This window comes from Crocodylus siamensis, chromosome 7 (assembly GCF_052110815.1).
Source record: "Crocodylus siamensis isolate JL-2025a chromosome 7, ASM5211081v1, whole genome shotgun sequence".
NCBI lineage: Eukaryota > Metazoa > Chordata > Crocodylia > Crocodylidae > Crocodylus > Crocodylus siamensis.
The window spans coordinates 21,267,992-21,289,968 of NC_143401.1; the positions used below are offsets into that span (position 1 = coordinate 21,267,992).

The 21,977-nt window shown below is 46.3% G+C and overlaps 1 protein-coding gene across 2 annotated transcripts in view; it reads right to left on the bottom strand.

The window, feature by feature from the left end:
* Positions 1-21,977, bottom strand: part of ARHGAP22 (Rho GTPase activating protein 22) — a 306,841-nt gene that overhangs the window by 263,545 nt on the left and 21,319 nt on the right. Inside the window, exon 2 of one of the 2 annotated variants that reach the window (XM_090057610.1) lies at positions 7,813-8,015. In XM_090057610.1, coding sequence (XP_089913736.1) covers positions 7,813-8,015 — 203 coding nt within the window. Of the gene's footprint in view, positions 1-7,812; positions 8,016-21,977 lie in introns of those variants that run through there. The other variant, XM_090057615.1, reaches the window with a different exon arrangement.

A 21,977-nucleotide genomic window follows, 5' to 3' on the forward strand; every position in this document is an offset into this window, starting at 1 on the left:
CCCGACTTCTATGATTCTAGAGATTCAAGAACTGAGTCATCCCCAGTGGCACTGTGATGTACAAGGCATTGATCATTTTGAGCAAACTCACCTCACTACAGAGACAGGCAGACAGGCAGACAGGCAGGCAGGCAGGCAGCAGGCAGGCAGGCAGGCAGGCAGGCAGGCAGGCAGGCAGGCAGGCAGGCAGGCAGGCAGGCAGGCAGGCAGGCAGGCAGGCAGGCAGGCAGGCAGGCAGGCAGGCAGGCAGGCAGGCAGAGCGAAGAGCTATGACCCAACTTCACTAGGATCTACTCTTTCCTTCTGGAACTATTTGCCACATCTGCAGTCAAACATGCAGGTCCCCGATTGTCCTCCTCAGTTATTTACCGATTCACCAGCTTCCCCATTTACTGGAAAAGTCAGTCTCTCTCATATTGGGGGACTGCCAACAATTACATGAGACAATCTGACAATGCGGAAACCTTAAGGAGCACCATCACTGCGCTACAGGGTGACTAGGTGCAATCTCTCTTTGTCCTGTGGAATTGTTTCTCTCTGAACTATGTTGCAGCAACCCTGCTAGAAATAGCTGGCACTAGGGACTCAGTCTTTGTTGAAGAGCCTGTTGGTCACCAAATGGCAGGTAATTTAAATACAATGTCTTTGCCAGAATAACTTTTTCAGAAATCTTAGGTTCATTATCACAGTCCTCTGAGCCCTTGTCCTGACTGCTTCCTGTTCCTGCTGGGCACTTTCTAAGCAGCAAAGAAAAAGAAGCTCCCTGGCCTGGAAAGCTTCCACTCAAACATCACACAGGAGTAGTACTTGGGGAGTTGAAAGGGTTTAACTTGTGGCAAAAGTTTGGCCTCCACTGGTACAGAGGCTGTATTTTTCAGAAGAGAAGTATAAATATCTCTAACAAAGAGCAGATTAATACATAATACTTTGCGCTCAGAGTCCCCTTTCCTGCTTCTTCCATAATCGAGATCAGAAGAAAACAGTCTTATTTTTGCGAAAAAACAAATTAATCTCTCTCCCTCTCCTCCTTCCTCCTCTTCTCTTCAAACATATGCAATCCTGGTTCCATCACACCCTGAGTGAAAGGGAACAACCCCTTTATTAAAGTTATTGGCAAATCATCACAGTTTAAAATCAAAGCTGATATTCTGTGTTTATTTGCATACCTGTAAGAGAATTACCAGTCACAATCAATACTGTCTGGCAAAAGGCCTTCAGAGATTCTGAGCAAAAACCTAACGTAAGGATCAATGGAACATCTGACCACTCTAAACAGCCCCTTCCCCGACTGTCTGGAGTAGTCAGCACTGCACATAATTAAGAGGAGTTTGCAGTACAAATACTTTTGTTGCAATTTATGTGGAAGCTATGGAATCTGAAACCAGAAGCAAATTACTAATGCACAGTACGGGTCTTCCAGAAGATGAGCTGGTAGGTTAAGTGACCTGCCTTTCTTTGCTCAAATGTAGAAGCAGCCACAGATCTACAAATAAAAACTTGCCATCTTTATATTTCTCCTGACAAGAACCCTTCTTTTAATCACTACACACAGAACTAGTCACTGTTTGGGATTCCATTTCACTGGGGATTTGGCATTTTCTTTCATTCTGCATGGAAACGAGAACAATAGCTAGACTGACACTTCACTGGGATGGGTTAGTCAGAGAGGATCCTGCCATGAGCAAGGGGCTGGCCTAGATAGATGACCTTGTGAAGTCCCATTTCAGCCCTGCTTTCCTATGATCCTAAGAACTTCAATCCTGCTTCAGTCAAGGTCAACGTTTGGGTGATTTAGCTTATTTATATCACTACATGATTGTGCAGTTGCAAAAGTCAGATGATACTCACTCCAGATGGCAGTTCCCACACCTCTGTTAAAGCAGTCATAATAGATGTTTGCCAATCCCCTATATGAAGTGTAGAGAAAAGCAAATACTATTGTGCTTAGCCTTCATCAATCTGATGAAGGCCTCTGACCGTCAACAGACAGGACCTTAAGTGTGCTGAAGAAATGGCGTTGTCCTGCAAACAGCTGAACATGATTCCTTCATTACATCACAAAATGAAGGCAACTGTAGCTTATGAAAACAAAGAATCAAATGCCTTTGACCTCAACAATGGGCTGAAACAGAGGTGCGTCTTAGCCCCTGTGTTTTTTAACATCAGCTTTCCATGCCTGCTTATTCATGCATTCAAGGACAGTGACAGCATTTATCTTCAAATCAGGCTAGATAAAGCCTTATTTAACATTGCAAGGTTTAGAGAAAAAAAAGAAGGAGAAAGAACTGGTTCTGAGAGTTTTCCAGTTTGCAGATGATGTGGCGCTGGTTGCCCACAGTGAATATTCCCTGCAAAATCCCTTGGGCAGATTTTCTGAATCATGCAAGACCTTTGAGATGGCAACTAGTCTCAAGAAGACTGATCAGCAGGGATGGTGGTCTTTTTTTTTTAAATAGCAAATGATCTTATTTAAAAGATAAAATTGGGTTTTTCCACAATTAAAATAAAAGGCCACTATATATGTTAGGGGTGCACTGATAAAAGTTTTTGGGGCTGATACCAATGGCCAATTATTAATGAACCATATGAGTTGATGCTGGTCCAAATGCCAATATGCAGCCCAGCAGCTTGGAGAACAATGTCGGGCTGGTAAGTCTGTTTGGGGGAAGGGGTGGAAGGGAAGAAATTGAGGGTCCCACAGTAAGATGGGGAGTGGAGCAGGAGCAGGGGCTGTACAGCTGTGGTGGGGTGGGGTGCAGGATGGAGCCATGACAGACTTGTCTGGAGGGCACAGGGAGGGAGTGGCGTGGCTCCTGCCACTGCGTGCCACCCCGCCAAGGTGATGGGGACACGTGCCTCCCGGATCTGCGTGCAGGGCGAGGACAGGCTGTTGCTGCAGGTTGGAGAAGAGTCCGGCACTGCCCCCAGCCCATGACTGCAGAGGCAGCCTGCTCTCGCCCCACGCATAGATCTGAGGGGCACATGTTCCTGTGTCTCCTCTGGGGCAGGGGGGTGCACAGTGGCACAAGCAGCCCTGCAGCCCTCCCTGCAGTGCCTGCCCCAGCTGCAGCCCCACTCCCTTCCTCACTGCAGGACCCTCCATCTGGACCCCCCCCAATTCCTCCTCCCCCAACAGACTTACCAGCTGGACACTACTCTCCAAGTTGCCAAGCTGGCCGCACACGTGCTGTGGCTATGCACATGGCATTTATCTGCAACATTACAGGCTGCATCAGCCAAAAAAAGTCAATTGCCGATAATGTTAATTTTCCTTTTATCAGTGCCAATACAATATGGACCAATTTATTGGTGTACTTATATATATATTAGTAAGTATATCAATAAAACATTGTGTTCAATTGAGATTCTCCCTCTCTCTCATCTCAATTGAACACAATGTTTTATTGATATACTTACAATTTTAAAGCAATTTGGAAGCCTACCAGTGCTTCAAATCATTATAATAAAATAAATTATAAATACCTATATACTTTGGTGTTTGATTTTGGTTTTTTATCATAGAAAAATCAGAGCTCCCCCTACCCCTTTGCTCACCAGGATGCAGGTCCAGCTGCAGCTGCCCCCCCTGCACTGATTTGTGACTGAGCAGCCCTGATATGCCAATGCCTCTCACTCCCAAGCCACAGACCCTCCAGTCCTGGCAGCAACCCTCAGTCCCAACTCACAATCCCCTATCTCCACCAATGTACCTCACTCCTGACCTGCAGCCCCCTCACCCCCATGCCCAGTGTGTGGGGTAGGACGGGATGCATGAGGTCAGGGGGGTGCCCCGCCACAGGCAACACCATAGGTGATGTGTCGGGGACATGAGCAGGGCACATGGCCCCCCTTGATTTGCGCACCCACAGTGAAACACAGGGCTTCAGCCTAGAAGGACTGGCATGGGCAGAAGCCATCTCCACAGCCCAGGGGGCAGGATGCAGTGCAGGAGGGTGGAGTGTTATGGTGATTACTACCACTAGGACCTCAACACCAGCCACGCCGCCATCAGTGAGAGGAGTAATGGAACAGAGTGGGGGCTGCACTGCCCTTACCTCCTTCTGGTGCCAACTGCTCACAGGCTGGGCCATAGCTCTGTCCCACTTCCACAGCCCAGCCACCACTGTTCCCTTCAGGCCACACACGCTGCCCCCTACCCCACCTCCCCTCCAGAGTGGAGCCACAGCCTGGCACACAAGCAGCTGGTAGCAGGAGATGGTAAGGCCAGCATGGCCTCTACCCTGATCTGTTATTCCTCATGCTGCTAGTGGCAGCTGGTGCAGGGGTCCTGGCAGTGGTGGCAAGTCTCGCTACCCCACTCCACCTTCCCACAAGGGGTCCCACCCACTGGGCTGCAGAGGTGGCTCCTGCCCATGCCCGTTCAGCCAAGCTGCGGCCCTGTACCTGCTGTGGACGCACAAATCTGAGGGGGGGCATGTGCCCCCCCCACTCTGCCCAATGCATCATCTACGTCTCCCCGCCACTCCCTTGTGTTGCCTACACCCCCACTAGAGACTTACTGGTGAAGAGCTGCTCTTCACCACATTGCCTGGCTGCCAAGTGCATGCATGCATGCCCCTGCCACTAATCACTCTCCTCCTCCAGCCCCAACCAGCTCCCTGCAAGCTGGAACTCTGCAAGTCTGCAAAAGGAAAACCAACCATTTCCTGCATTTTCCTCCTTTAAAGGAGAAAATCCACATTATTCCACAGCAAATAAAAACCCGGATCCCTGGTGATCATGTACCAAGGGGTGAAAGAACCAAACCTAACATCACTCTGGAAGATGAATCTCTTGGTGTTGTTGACAGTTTTTGCTACTTAGGTTCTATGATCCACATGAATCTTGACTTTCAAACTGAACTGACTAACAGAATTGGAAAAGCAGCTAAGAATGTTGGGCTATTACAGAAACAAGTATGAGATAACAGCAAATCAGCTAAGGTGAAAATGCGAGTATACAAGATTTGTTGTCATTCCTGCTTTATGGCTTAGAAATGTGGACTACATATGCTAGGCATGTCAACAGTTTCCACATGAGATCTCTGTGTAAGATCCTGAAAATAAAGTGGGAAGACAGAACACCAAACAGAGAGGTACTGGAGTGCATAGGACTGACAGTTAGAAAGCACTATCACGAGGAGGAGGTTGCAATGGACTGGCCTTGTCAGGAGAATGGGAGAAGACCATATTCCCAAGAATATTTTGTTTAGTGAGATTCAAGACAGCTCTAGAAAGTGGGATTGCTCTCTATGGCAGTATTACAATGCATGCAAAAATTATATGAAGTTGTTCAACATCAAGGTAGAAAGTTGGAAGGAGCATGCAGAATCCAGTCTGATTTGGAGGGAATATCTGGCACTGGGTGCAGCTCAATATGAAGCGACTTTGATCCAGAGGATGGAAGAAAGAAAGAAAGCAGCATGCTGTAAATCTGGACTCAGACAGCACATGGATCTATAAAACATGTAACAACCTGTTTTGGTCACGAATTGGGCTCGTCAGCCACAAAAGAATTCATCAGGAATCTGACTAGACCTCTTATGCACACCATTGATCCAGTGAATTGACGGTTGCCTACTAAATATGAAGCACACTCAGAAAAAAATACCTCTAAACGAACCCCTTCATGTGCCATCATCAAGTGTTCAACAGACTCACCAGTTCCATATGTTTAACAGAACCTCTTGCCAATTATAGCTTCCAAGGTGAACTTAGTCACAGAGAATCCAAAAGATTCTGATATTTACAGTGATTCCAAGTCATGAAAATGCACATTTTCTACTAAAGCAAAATAGCTTGAAGTAGTCCTCCAAGGTGTTTTTTTCCCCCATGCCTCAGCTCTCTGACCACCATGGCTAAGTTCCCTTGTTCCTGGTACCATGCCTTGCAGAGTTGAGGTGTGAGATAGGAATGGGATACAGTCTCCCTCTACTGGTCATTGCTCCCTCTAGCTGGAACACCAGTCTCTTACTAATCCTTATCTGCCTTTCCTGCTGGAGCAGGCAGTGATGCACTGTGTAAATCAGCAGTACTCAACCTTTAGCTGTGTAGACTGGAAGAGTGGCATAGAGGTAGGTTTCATAGTAGCTAGAGTCAGGAGGGACCTGAACAGATCTAGCCTGACCCCCTGCCACAGGCAGGAATGAATGCTGGGTTCACAAGACCCCAGACAGGTGATCATCCAACCTCCTCTTGAATTTGCCCAAGGTAGGGGCGAGGACCACTTCCCTGGGAAGTTGGTTCCAGATGTTGGCCACCCTAACTGTAAAAAACTGCCTCCTGATCTCTAACCTAAACCTGTTCTCCACCAGCTTATTACCATTGTTCCTCGTCACCCCAGGTGGTGCTAGGGAGAAAAGGGCTCTACCTATTTGCTGTTGATCTCCCCTGATGAGTTTGTAGGCAGCTACCAGGTCCCCACTCAGCCTCCTCTTGCTGAGGCTGAACAGGTTCAGGTCCCTCAGTCTTTCCTCGTAGGGCCTGTCCTGCTGCCCTCTCACCAAGTGGGTGGCCCTCCTCTGAACCCTCTCCAGGCTGGCCACATCCCTCTTGAAGTGCGGTGCCCAGTACTGGATGCAGTACTCCAACTGCAGCCTGACCAAAGTCACACAGAGGGGGAGTATCACCTCTCTGGACCGGCTTGAGATGCACCTTTGGATGCATGACAAGGTATGGCTGGCCTTGCTGGCTGTGGTCTGGCACTGGCAGCTCATGTTCATCTTGGAGTCAATAATGACTCCAAGATCCCTTTCTGCCTCTGTGCTTTCAAGACAGGAACTCCCCAGCCTGTATGTATGCTGCAGATTCCTTCTCCCAGGGTGCAGCACCCTGCATTTGTCTACGTTGAACCCCATCCTATTCTCATCTGCCCACTTTTGTAGTCTGTCTAAATCTAGTTGCAGCCTCTCTCTCCCTTCAAGTGTGTCTACCTCACCCCACATCTTAGTGTCATCAGCAAACTTGGACAGCATGTTTTCCACCCCCTCGTCCAAGTTGCTGATGAAGATGTTAAACAATGTGGGCCCGAGGACCAAGACCTGGGGTACCCCACTGCTCACATCTTGCCAGTCCGTGGGCTGGACCCTGAACAGCATCACTGCGTGGGAGTGGGCCCTGTGTGCCCAGACCCTGCCTCACACTACCTGAATCAGACTCACTGTACCCAGATCCCACCCCAGACTGCCCTGATTCCATCTTGCAATGCCCCGATCAGATCCCATGCCACTTAGTCCCACACCATTCTGGCCTTGTGTGCCTGATCTAGTGCACAGGACGTGGCATCTGCCCACAAAGCTCCTCATAGGTCCAGATATTTGGCAGCTGGGGAGTGGCAATTAATACTGCCACTGCACCCCTGCCACCAAATATCAGCCCCATTAGGAGCCCTGCAAGCCAGATGACATGGCTTCAGGGGTTGGATGTGGCTTGCAGGCTAGGTGTTAAGCATCCCTGGTGTAAACAGTACCTGTATAAACTGTCTTCTCTTGCTTCTTGTGAGGCATAAAGAAACCAGAATAGCTTTAATTACACACAGATAGCTGCCTTCAGTTAGCAGAGAAAATATAGCATGATGCCCCAGGACTGCCCTGTACATCCAAACAGGTCTTTTATCTATTCACTGATAGTCACCACCCACTGCAATCTGTGGGAGGACTACTATCTAGGTTAGTGGCACCTATCAATTCTATTTCTCCTGCTATCAAATTTTTCCAGCTTTTGGTGCAATTAGAAAAGGGGCTCTAAGACAGCCCCGTGACTGTGACCTACCCAGAAGTGAAAACTAGTGCACAATATCTCAGAACAGCCTTACCTGAGGTTTGGTTTCCTCCTCATCTTTATAGTAAAAGAGATGGTCCCCACGCAGCACAAACCACCGCTGCTGCCAGTTCTTCATGATGCTCCTCTGCTTCTTCAGCCAACCACACTTGAGCACTCGTTCCTGTGGGCTAGGAGAAGATGGTCTTAATGGCAGCCCAGTCTGCTGTTCACCCATCACCAAACTCTTGGACCGGGCTGAAAGACAAGTACAGACAAAATGAAGTGTGAGAATGTCCAAGGGAAAGACATTTTTAGAATGCAAACAACAGTCTGGCTGCTGTACCCTTGCTTCCTAGGCAAGAACAGCCTCCTCTAATGCCCCCTCCTCCCAGCATGGATGTCCCTTTCCATGTTTCCTTTCTCTTTCAGGGAATCTCTGCTTGTCCAGACAGCAATATCAATTCCATAGTATTCAAACACCAACTAAACATTTGTCATAGCACTGTACATGCTAGCAACCCTCCAGGTGATCTCTCAGACAGTTTAGGCTTATATACCTGGCTCTTTAGGCCATCAGAAAATTGCCTGACATCCAGGCTATTCTTTCTAGCCCATCTCAACTACTGCCAGTGCAGTGCTAGGTTCCATGGATTCAAGACTGCTCTTAGAAGCAAATCCTTCTGAGTAACAATATAACCTGCCTCAATGAGGTGCCAACAGCTGTGCAGAGGCTAATAGCAGACTCTGAAAAACAAAAAAAATATTAATGAGGGGTGGAAACATAAGTGTAGGCTACTCCCCCAGCAAGCCTGTTCAAATCAGCCTGGGCGGTACCTTTAACACCAAAATCACTGGCATTTGGCAAATAGCAAGTGCCTTTTGTACAATTTAAATGGCTGCCCACCTTACATATTGGCACTTTAACTGGTTTATGCTGTAAACTGAAGGCTATACTATTCATATGAGTTCTTACTGGAGTTAGGAAACTCCCCCTCTTTCTGAAATGACACTATCCTAAGCCTCCCAAGCCCCATTCCAAAATGTCATCATCAATGAAAATGTGCAAAGCTGCCTAGGGTCACTGGGGTGTGACACAATCGGAAAAAATTAAATGAGAAATGTTAGGCTTGAACTCTGGAAAAGATTCTGGACTAGAACGCACAGACCTGGTAATTTTAAACCATCCTGAAGTAACAGATACCATAATATATTGCAGAGAGTAATCCAGTGCCCTGGAGAGGATACACTAAATACTCTAATAGGTCTCTTCCATCCCTACTCCCCCTGTTTTTATGAGGCATACAGCACTAGGAACTGCTGTTCACTACCTCAGTCATTTTCCTTCATCAGCACTAACCTGATCCAGTTCCTTTCCCTTTCTATCTTGCATTCTTCCAACATTAGGGAGCTAATTGTATTTCCCACCATTTCCTTGGTCTTAAATGGATTATCAGAACAAGGTATAGACAAGGTAACCTTTTCTGGTCTGCTGCACAGCAAGCAGCTAAAAGTGCTTCCTGTTCATTTATCATGTATTCCATTAGACTTGTCATCTAGTGGGTGAAATTCAAAATTACACAAAAACCAACGGGGCCCTGCAGCCAGTCTGAAGAGGCAGCTGGGCCTCCCTTCTTGTTCCTGGAGTCTGATAATAAGAAACCACAGAAGGTTCCTTCAGCACAATAGGTATAATCTCATTGAAGAAGGAAGCAAGTCAGACACATACAGCATTGTGGGCTATAAGCAGAGAGCAGAAATTATCACATGGTATTTTTTGAGCTCCTCCCTGTTTCATCTGTCTCATGTACTACCCTTGATGTCAGCATCATAGTCCCTCCTGTGCAGCAAGTAGCAATCAGGCTGCAGGTCTCATTGAAAGACTTCTCTCTACTTCTGACACTTCAGGATTGTTCCTCATAAAGCATCTGCCTCTGTGACATCTGCACGTGCCTCTCCGTACCTCTTGCTTTTGACTCCACCACATAACACCATAATGTTGGCAATAGCCTGGCACAAACCCAGAGGTGGAGAACATTTTGTTGGTAACTTTGGCCCTGATCCTGTAAGCTGCAGAGCAGCTTCTTCAGTGGGCTTAGAGGAAGAGATGACCAAAAGAACCTCAGAGCACCAGCACCTGGACCTCTATAATCCTTCATCTCCAATTTCCTCAGGGTAATCCAGTGCTGAGGAACATATTGCTCGTTGTGGAAATCTCTCCCTGTTTCTGGTAGTAATGCTATCACCTCTAGTTTCCCACAAGAAAAATGAGGCTGTACTTCACTTGACTTGCTACTCACAAACAGGGAAGAATTGGTGAGGAATGTAGCAACAGAAGGCAATTTGGGCAGCAGCAACCACAAGATGATTGAGTTCAGGATCTGGAGGAAAGGAAGCTTACAAGAAATGGAAACCTGGACAAATAACTAGGGAGAAGTACAAGAGCACTGTCCAGGTATGCAGGGATGAAATCAGGAAGGCCAACACAGTTGAAGTTGCACCTAGCAAGGGAAATGAAAGGTAACAAGAAGGGTTTCTACAACTATGTCAGCACCAAGAGGAAGGTCAGGGAAAGCATGGGTCCATTACCAAATGCAGGAGGCAACCTAGTGACAGATGAGGTGGAAAAGGCTGAAGTACTCAATGCCTTTTTCATCCCACTCTTCACAGGCAAAGTCAACTCTCAGTCTATTGCACCTGGCAGCACAGTTTGGGGAGGAGATAAGCAGCCAACAACAGCAAAACAATAGGTTCAGGCCTATTTAGAAAAGCTGGATGTGTACAAGTTCATGGGGCAGGATGAGATGCACCCAAAGGTTTTGAGGGAGTTGACCAATGTAGTAGGAGAGCCACTGGCCATCATCTTTGAAAACTCATGGCAATTGAGAGAGGTCCTGGATGATTTGAAAAGGACAAATATAGTGCCCATCTTTAAGCAAGGGAAGAAGGAGGATCTAGGGAACTACAGACTGGTCATCCTCATCTCAGTAGATGAGCTTTGTAGATGCGGGGAGAACAGTGTATATGATATACCCTGACTTTACCAAGGTTGTTGATATGGTCTACAACAACAATTTTCACAGGCAGGGCAAGCTATGGAAGTACGAGTTGGATGAATGGACTGTAAGGTGGACAATAAACTGACTGGATCATCAGGCTTAGAGGGTAGTCAGTGGCTTGATGTCTGCTTGGCAGTCTGTGTCAACCCTGGGAATGGTTTTGTTCAATATTTTTATTGATGGACCTAGAAGATGGGATAGTATACACCCTCAGCAAGTTTGCAGACAACACCACGCTGGAGGGAGCAGTGGATACCCTGGAGCTAAGGTTCAAAGAGACCTCAACAGATTGGAGGACTGGTTCAAAAGAAATCTCATGAGGTTCAATAATGACAAGTGCAGAGTCCTGCACTTAGGACGGAACAACCGTCCTTAGAACAGAACAATCCCATGCACCACTACAGGTTGGGGACTGGTTGGCTAAGCAGCAGCTCTTCAGAAATGTACCTGGGGGTTACAGTGGACAATAAGCTGAACATGAGCCAAAAGAGTGCCCTTGTTGCCAAGAAGCTAATGGCATACTCAGCTGCATTAGTAGAAGCATTAACAGCAGACTGAGGAAAGTGAATATTTCCCTCTATTCAGCACTGGTGAGGCCATATCTAGAGTATTGTGTCCTGCCTCACACTACAGAAAGGATGTGGACAAACTGGAGAGAGTCAAGCAGACGGCAATGAAAATGGTGAGGGGGTTGGGAACATGACGTCTGAGGAGAGGCTGAGGGAACTGGGCTTATTTAATCTAGAGAAGAGAAGATTGTGGGGGAGATAGCAATCTTCAGTTATGCAAAGGGTAATCGCCAAAGAGGACGGAGCTAAACTGTTCTCAGTGGTGGCAAATGACAATACAAGGAGCAATGGTCTCAAGTTGCAGCAAGGGACATTTAGGTTAAATATTAGGAAGAACTTTCTCCCTAGGAGGATAATAAAGCACTGCAACAAGTTACCCAGAGAGGTGGTAGCATCTCCAGCCTTGGAGGTTTTTAAGACCCAGCTAGGCAAAGCCTTGGCTGGGATGATATAGTTGGGGATGGTCCTGCTTTGAGCAGCAGGTTGCACTAGATGACCTGCTGAGGTCCCTTCCAACCCTAATTTTCTATGATTATATGATAATGTGGCAACAACAAATTCATATGGCCAAACCAAAAGACATTCCACAAAGTGTAGTCATGGTAGAGTAATGATCTGATTGATTTCCCTATTATTCTTTACTGGAAAACTCTAAATCATATTATTCCCCATGCATGCAGCAATGGGAAGGGATTTGGCTTTTCCCTGGCTTAGGGAACTGCTCGTGTCATTTACAATGGCATAGAACACAGCCAGCCTCATCTCAGCTAAATTTCCCAGTTCTACAAGGAGAAAATGCTATCACCTCATTATCCATGTAAGTGGTTAGCATGCAGTAAAGCCCTTTCAGTAACACTGGAACATGGAAAAACTCTTTCACTTTTCTAGGAAATCCAGAGCCACTTCCAAAGCAAGCACTATTGTCTTCATTAGAGCTGTGTAAATAATGAAGTTTTAATTTGTGGCCCCAAAACAAAATGGGAAAAATCATTTTGGATTGATGTGGCATATTTTGTTTGACCCCCTAAAACTTTTATTTATTTTTTTTTAAGATAAAGAAATGAAAAGTCAAATCTAAAGTAAAAGTTCATTTAGAAACAAGCAGTTTCAAACAAATGTTATGGTTTTGGCCAGCAACAAAAAAAGGAACCAGTGTTTTAGAAAACTACTTGTTGCATTCACATAGTATTTAAAAACGATATTTTCCATCAAATTTACTATTTGATGAACAACTCAAATCCAACTCTAGTCCTCATAGATTTTATTCTTTTCCCCATTCAAAAGAATAATAAGCCCTTTTCAGATGGAATCCCCTTCAAATTAGCCACAAAATCCCATTCTCAGATGTACCAGGGGAAGGATGGGCTGCCTTTCTTGCCAATTCATGTTAGGTCCTAATCTCCAAAAAGTAGAATAAGAGAACACTGACCCTTTACAAGACTCTGTTATCACTTATCAATACTACCCTTTATACAACTATCACAACTCTGTCCTCTAGCAGTCAATTATAGAAGAATGAGAGCTAACGTTTTCCTTCTTTTAAACACTGTTCCATACATGCATTCAGTGAGGAAGACCTGATTAACATTGCATTACATTTACATTGCAAAAGCCATCTTAAAAATTCAGTTGGGTGAACTCACTAACCTCCTTGACTTGGTCAAGGATGCACATTACGGCTGCTTACAGATGTTTAAAAAACAAACTCTGCTTTACCGGAAGCAGCAGCATGTTAGTTCAACCCAGCTCCACAGCATCTGCATAGATCAGGCTCTTCAGTGGGGCTTTTTGGCACTTATCTAACAGCTGATTCAATCAGCTATTAGATAAAGGCACCAAGAAGGCCCCAGTACAGCAACTGACCTATACAGATGTTGGGTGAGCCAAGTCCAACTAACACAAAGCCTCTTCTGGACATGCACTGGGCTTGGCATGGGAGCATGCCCAATTTAAAGTAAAGCACCAGGGGGGCAGGGGAGAGGGAAAGGCTTAAGATCTGTAAGCAGCCCAAGTGGCCAAGCTTGATTATTTGCAGCTTAAAAACCAAAAGAATTTCAGTTCCAGATCCACATTCGTGCTGACATTCAAAGCTGCTTTCTAGAATCAAACCCAAGGCTTTATTTGTTTCAAATGGGAATGCGAAATTGAGTTATTTCCCTCAAATAATTAAAAGGAAAGCTGCCTACATCCAAATTTAAGCACAGAAAAGAGTGACACTGTTTTTAGAAGTACTAGACACCTTGCAGCTCTTCTGCCATCAACATTTTGGTCCCTTTGGGCATTTTTACACATGCTAGAGGAGGTTGGGAGGAGGGTGCATTTTAATTAGCAAGCCGTGCTAGAGTTGCAGCTGGCTGGGGGTGTGGGGGTTTTCAGTCTCCCCACTACCAGCTGGAGTGCCTGGCCAGTTGCAACCTCCCTCCACCCCCAACTCCCAGCCGGCTGCAAACCCCACTCTGCTCCCAGACTGCTACACATCCCCCCCTCCCCCCGACCCATTCCCATGGGACACTCCACTGCCCCACCAGTCTGAATTCACCAGCCATGCCTGGTATGGACAGATGTAATGCTCAGAACATTTTAAAGTATATGTTAAACCCCAAGAGTCTAGACATACAGGCCACTTTAGACGGGTTTATACTTCCTGAAAGTTTTTCCAAATCACACCAGGAAAATCAAATACTAATTCGGAGCCAGTCCTCCTTGAACCAGTTCAACAATATATGCAGACGAAGAGCATTCTCTGCCTAGCACAAGTCATTCCCCCAGGCATCCTAACCTCCACTGCTCCTTGCCCCGCACACAAATCCATGCAAGGCAATGGGGCTGCTCTGGGATGCAACCAGGAATCTACTGCCTGAAGACCTATTGCCCACAGAGATCATAGTCTGTACGGGTGGGAAGCAGAAAGCCTGCATGGCAGTTCCACTTCCCTGCTAGGGAAGCTGGGCAGAGATCCTAGGCTTATTTGGAGTGGGAGTGGGCTTTGGGGCCCCACTGCTTGTGATGCCTGTCTGGGGACAGCAGGTTCACAGGTGGCAGACAGAGGAATGACCATCAGGGAAGGTTAGCTGAAAAATAAGCAGGCATAACTGATAAATAAGCAGTCTCAGGCAGACCAACCAGCGAATGGTCACTATAATAAACCAGCTCGATCCCAAGCCACGAGTCCTCAATGGTGGAGCAGGTGGAAGATGTTAGAAACTCCATGGCTGCAAAGGCTGATGAAGTCTGCAGCAGAATGAGATCTCCAATTGCCTTGGCCTTCTTGCCATAAGATTAAGGCTCCATCTGTCAAGAACTGCGTGGAAGCTGATGTGCAGCAGCTTCTCCACGATAAAAATCTTGCACAGGTGTCTTCCATGAAAACAGCTTTTTCAATGTTTTTATGCCCTCTGGCAACCAACTAGTGATGACAGGAGCAGGAATTTGGGGTCTGAAAATTCCTAGTTGTGAACTGGTACAAAGGCAGCAGTTACTATAAGGTTGTCTAGCACTTGGACAAGGCAGGAGTGTGATTCAACAACTGTTAACTGCAACTTAGCAGCCCGCTTCAGGATCTGCTCTGCTCACCCCACATGGAGGAAGTTAGAAAAGGTGCCCTAAACATAGCTTATCTTCTTCCTGTCTAGATAACTGCATCCAACGGGATCATCTTTACAGTGGTCAAAAGATAAAAGAAAACACAATCAGTTTTGGGACCTGGATCATCAGCACCCTCATGGACAATCTAAATAGCAAATGCCAGAGCATGGCATCACAACCATGGCTCAAGTGACAATATCAATGTCACTGCATTGAGCAAGGCCTGGTAAGCAGGAGATAGGCAGCTCAAAGAACATGGAGGTGGCTATACCTTCTTCTGGAAGATTAAACAGGAAGGAGAACACTGGGTTCATGTAGTTGGTTTTGCCATCAAGAATAAACTCATAAACCAACTCAATGAGTTCTCTGTCAGAATGAGTATCTCATGACTCTCTGTCTTAAACTGGAGGGGAGCCAATACACCACTAATTATCAGTGTGTATGCCCCAACTCCTGACACTGCCAATGAAGCCAAGAAGAAAATCTAATGTCAACCTTGACCAAGTCCTTTCTGATTTTCTGGAGGGAGGCAGACTTATTCTTCTCAGCAGTTTCAATACCAGAGCTGAAATGGACTGAAACCTCTGGAACAACCGTCAGCAAGGAAGCAGTAGAAAAGGTCAACTCTAATGGCATCTGTTGGCAATGGATTTATGACCCAAATACCCTGTTCCGGGCAGACCCAAAACCCTCAGACCAACCGCAACTTTTCCATTCAATAATTGGCAAGTCTTATTGATATACAGTGATATCAGGTAAGAATAATACAAGCAGTTCTATATCTACTAGTCCTAGGGCTGTCATCAGAGTCAAGGTACGTCTGGCTAGGACACAAGCTTCACTTTGAGGTTCTGTCTTGAATGTCAGCAGCCTGGATGTGGAGACCAAGGCCCGCCTCCACCCCTGTGAGTTGGATGAGACAGGCTGGTAGTATGCCCTCTGTCCATGGTGCCTTGTGTTCCCTTCTCAGGGACCCTTTGTTGTTCTGAAATTACTTCTTTTGTATTCTTTTCCCCACCTGATGACTTTTTATCTGTGGGCATCACTGATTGGTCTTTCTGCAGTCATACTCTCCACACTCTGCCCTGTCAGCATATTCCTTTGTTTCACAAGTCCATCACATGCACACATCCTAATTTGGACTTTACCAGTGTTCTCCTAATTTGGTCTGTTCTGCAAAACTGGAAAGCTGAAGGGCTCTGCACTTGGGCACTGTGACCTGATGCCACCTTATCTCATGTTATGGAACGGCGTAGTACATGTCTTTAATTTCCCAGTCTGTGTGTCTCCTTGCTTCAGACAGTGTGCCTTGCGGAAACTTTCAGAAACTGGATTTTAGAAATCACTTAACTCTTGCCATTGTCCTGGACCATTATTCTAATGCGTATCTATTTTACCTGCAAGTGAATTCCCAAAAGCAAGCCTCTAAATACTATTTTCTAGCCATCAATCACCTCCTTGAAGGTCTACACCTTCACATCATAAATGAACCATAATCAAGGGAATTATCTGGAATGTTCATGAGATTTGTGGGAAGACCTCCAGTCATTCTGGAAAAAGTATAATGGCATTCATAGTCAGGGGCTCCAATGGGCTGGACGCTGTAATGAACTCTTAAACCATTGTTCAAATGTCGCCCATACCCTCTCTGACTTGGTCTCTTGTCTCAGGATTCCCTAGCCCAGTAGCCAAGTTTTAGCTAATCAGGTTGAAACAGGCCTCCTATACTGGCGCTAGGGAATGTACAGCTCAAGATGCCTATTAAACCTTTTACTCAGCATTCCAGGTAGCATTCCACTCAGCAATCAGTGTCTTTTCTGATTGCCAAGATGGCTATTTAGATCAGATAAACATCCCATAGTCTGAATCTCTAGGGACCAGACAAGTTCTTGGCAATTTGACCCCTCCTGTACAATGGGCAATGCTTTTCTTGTTATCTCAACTGGATGCTTTGTGCCATCGTAGCACTACCAGTGCCTGTTCATCCTGTAAAAGGCTGGAGAAATGCCAAAGGTCAGGCCCTTCTTGTACAAACGGAATGCCTGGTTTTCATCCAGATCCCACCATTCTACTTTGTGTTCCAGATCTTTGCACAAATTCTGGGAATTAATAAAACTACCTTACATTCCATTACTATTTCTAACATAAAAAGCTTAAAATATATATATCTAGCACAAGCAAAGCAAAACAAGAAAAAAGAAAAAGGATGACAATAAAACAAACAGTCAATCCGGACTTCTTGATCTTTGGCATGGCTGAACTCTTTGAGGCCTTGGAGGCAATGCTCCATGTGATGCACCATTTTTTGTATTCACTCCGCAGGTATTTCATAGCCTATCGAGACGTTTTTCTTTGCATTTTACTGTCTAGCGTAGTTAATATCACAACCACTTACAGCAATTGCATTTTACAAACATAGCAAAACACAATTACTATGCATAACAGTCAAGCTCAGTTCCTTTCTGTACTAAGCAAACTGCTTGATGCTTAAGTGGTGGTTCACATCCTGCAAAACATGAAGATAAAGAGGGAGGAGCTCACCCCCCTCTAGGTTAGTTCACTCTCAGCTGATACACTGTGACTTACTTTGCCCTGGCCCTTGCCATGCTGGTGCTCATCCAGAGATTTCCTTTCTCGCTCCTTGCAGAGGCTGCTTCTTCAACAATATTTTCTTCTCAAAGTTACAGGCGTTACAAGGTGCATCCTGCCACACATCTTTCCTCCTTGGCCTTTACCAAGGGTTCTTCTGTCAGGGCATGCAGCCCTAACTTTCTCCCATCAGAGATAACCTACAAGGTAGTGGGAGGTAGGGTTTTCAGGCACCCTATACTCACCTTTCCCTGGGGTGGCACAACCTGTGCATTTTTGTAAAGACTACCCTGCCACAAGTGCTCTGCCACATTAGCCAGTCCCAGGAGGGCATAAGTTTCAAGTCTCACCTAAGACCAATTTCTAGACTCTTGCTCTGGTCATCTTCACTCCTCATGGGCACAGTCTTTCACTTTTGGGCTCCCTGGCCCTTCCTCAGGCTAACTGAGATCTCAGGCTCCCAGCTCTGGCAGTCTTAGCAGCGGTCTCCTTCAACCTTTTGACCTCTCTGGGCCCCTCCTCTGGATTGCCAGACCACTGGTTTTTCAGGGCTTTTCCAGACCCCCTTGGGTTATGGGCTCCTGGACCCCTTTGGTCTCCAGCTGTGTCTCCCAGACTCTGACTCCTCTGGGCCCTACAGACCTCTCATCAGGTCTCTCTCTTGGCTCCACTCAGCCTCTGGACACATCTGGTTTCACTCCTTTCCTGGCCTCTCCTGGGCCACAAGTCACCGACTGCCTCTCGCACCTTTCAGACTGAGTCCCTGGCTTTTCATGCTCTCACAAACTTTGGCTAGGCTCTGCTCTTTAGCCCTCACTCTCAGTCCCTTTTTGGATTCTGTGGCTTCATTCTCACAAACCCTTCCATAAATCTCTCTTGCCCTTGATAGACCTTAGCCATACCCTTCCTGGGCTACAGGCTTCACAATCCATACTAGCTTTGCTTTCTACAAACCAATCCTGCACATCTCTCTCTCCCCGACAGTCTAGCTACCGTCCTTCTGCATCCTGGTTACATTTACCACAGTAAGCCCTGTTTTTACATCTCTCACAATCTTTCAGGAAAGCTTCTAGTCCTAAAAAGAGCTTTCAAACCATGCATCTGCCAACAAACAAAAAACCCCAACCACACACCTCTGATAAGGCCCATTTTTTCCCCTCTGGCTCAGGGTATCACCTCCTGCTCAGAAAAACTCCTCAGCACTGACTCTGTTTACACAGCTGCACTCTGAACTTTCACAAACACCCTCCTGCCCTGACAAGCTGTTAACACTTTCCCTTCTAGGATCGGCCTCGCTGATGCACAGATCCTCTGCTACTGCCTTGCAACACAAACGCATGTTAGCACAACAGCAAAAAGAATGAGCAGGTGTTCAATAACATGTCTTGTCTCTCCCTGTGCCCCCTCCTACCTTCCTAAGACAAGCTGCCACCAAAAATCAAATTTCTGTGACACTATTTATTCTCAGGGGCACACCAGATCGTAAGGTATCTGTTTTACTTCCCCCGTCCCCAATCTCAGGGTGAAGCTGGACACTTCCTGTTCTTCCTTTAATCGGTCTCTGAGCTCCCTGACGCTGCATTGACTTTATAACATTTTGTCTTGCCATAGCCTGCACCTGTATCGTCCACTTTACAGTCTTTTACAACACTGCTCAAACCACTAACACATACATGTTAACAATCTGCACAGCAGCATTCTCCTGTAGTCACGTACAAATGCCTCACAGTCCCAAGGACTTTTTGCCTGTTCATTCATATAGTCCTCCAGCAGAGAGATCAATTTTCTCTGCTCTCTCCTAGCTTCCTATCAAATCAGCAATAGGAGGGTACCTTACTTAACTCAAGCAGACCACAGCACGTACCCTTGTCACTACTCTGGCTGATCCAGACAAACAACGTCCCCTTGGTCAGAACTGCAACAAACCAACCTCCTGCACAAAAACTTTGACAAACATGGTCACTTAGCTTACAGGCCTAGTTGGCTTTACCTTCCTACAAGTTTTTGCTGACGCCTCTAGAGAGGTTCACTCTGTATCAACAAATTCCCTGATCAGTCAAATTACTGCCCTCAAGCCCTGGTCCCATTGTTCCAGTCTCTAATTGTTGGCACTGAACTCAGTCCCAGTCCCTGAGTCACCATTGCGGCGGAGTTGCCAATTGTTGGCACTTGATTTATGATTCAGATACCTTGTTCCAGGCGGACCCAAACCCTTGGACTAACCATGACTTTTCCATTCAATAATAGGCAAATTTTATTGATATACAGTGATATCAGGCAAGAATAATACAAGCAGTTCTATATCTACCAGACCTAGGGCTGTCATCAGAGTCAAAGTACCTCTGGCTAGGACGCAAGCTTCACTTTCGAGGTTCTCTCTTGAATGTCAGCAGCTCAGAGGTTGGAAGCCAAAGCCCACCCCTACTCCAGTGGGGTGGATGAGACAGGTTGGTAGTATGCCCTCTGTCCATGGTGCCTTGTGTTCCCCTCTCGGGGACCTCTGAAATCCCTTCTTTTGTATTTTTTTCCCCTCCTGATGACTCTTCATCCATGGGCATCACAGATTGGTGTTTCTGTGGTCATCATACTTTCCACATTCTGTCCTGTCAACACACTCCTTTGTTTCACAAGCCCATCACGTGCACACATCCTAATTTGGACTTTACCCGTGTCCTCCTAATTTGGTCTATTTTGCAAAACTGGAAAGCCCAAGGGCTCTGCACTTGGGCACTGTGACCTGGTGCCACCTTATCTCATGTTATGGAACAGGTGGTACTTGTCTTTAATTTCCCAGCCTGTGTGTTTGCTGGCTTCAAAAACAGTGGGCCTTGAGGAAACTTTCAGAAACGGGCTTTTAGAAATCAATTAGCTCTTGCCATTGCCCTAGACCATTATGTGACAAGGGACCCTCATGAGGCCAGTTGTAGTGTTGGCCTTCTCACCTGTCTAGAGAAGTCTGCCTTCATTTACCTGCCATGTCTTGATGAAAAATAACTGTTGTAAAATACGGAAGGCTGCCCATTAAGTGCCCTGATGCCTAGGGCATTATATATGACTCTGACATTCCCTATACTATGTCCCATGCCTTGCAGATCACATCCAGATTACCATCCTGGACCATAACTTGGGCCACACTCATTGGGCTCCATGCCCCTCACTCATACTGTGGGCTCCTAGCTTCTCGCTAGGCTCCATGCCCTTTTCCAGATTCTAGGCTCCTTGCCCTCACTTGCTCCTTGCCCCACTCTGGATCCCCTTGGTCCTCCCAACATGCTTGCTGGGTTACCTACCAGCTTGTGGGGGCTGAGGCTATAAGGCACCTCATCCTCACCTTTCACTAGGGAGGCAACTGGTGTTGCATTTCCCAGGGACCAGCCCCACAGAGGCAGCACCACCACACCATCCTACCCTAGCAGTATGTATTTTTACATCATTCCCAAGGAGCTTCCTGCCATACCTATAGCTCCTGCTCTTACCTCCAAGATGTTATAAGCAGCAGCTCCAGCCAAGCGATGCTTTCCCTACAGCTTCAGCCAACAAACTGCTAGCTCCCCCTGCTCAGGCCTATCTTAGTGCAAGCAGCTGAGCCCTCTTCTCCAATCAGGCAGTCTCCTGCCAGCCATGTGACTCCTGATTGGAGAGTGCAACTACCTGCAGGATGTTCTGCTACTAGCTCTAAGCCCTTAAAGTGGGCTCCAAAGGTGCTCTGCTACACATTATTCTAATGCATACCTGCTTTAACTATAAGCCCATTCCCAAAAGCAAGCCTCTAAGTAGCATTTTCTAGCCATCAGCATTCTCCTCTTGACCAAATGTGCAGAACATGGACTCACTATCACCAACCCCCTGTTTCACCAGAAAAATAGGCAAAAGACATCATGGCAATACCCGCAATCTAAGCCCTGGCACTCGATTGACTACATCATTGTTCATGCATGGGTTCACAAAGATATTGGCATCACCTGAGCTGTGCTAGGAGCTGACGATCATTAGACTGAACATCAACTCATCCGCTTGGTTAGATCAGTCAAACTGGTTCCTAAACAATGACTGCAGCACAAGCAATGCAGATGAAAGGTCAATGTCGAAAGACTCAAGGACCCAATCAACTGAGACCTCTTCTACCAGTGCTTCAATGAAAAACTTGTGAATTCCAACCAACAACAATGGGAAAATGTTAGCAAGAGTTGGGGTACCTTCAACTTCACCATCATTAGCACCTGTGAAAAGATACTTGGATTCTCTATCAAGAAACACCAAGACCAGTTTGATGAGAATGACAGAGATCCAAGAGTTGATTAACCACAAGAGCAAAGTATTCTGTGCTTGGCAGAATGACACCAACTCCAACCAAAATAAAACTGAATCTCCAACAAGCCATGGCAGTTGTCCAAAAGGAGGACCTGCGATATGAAAAA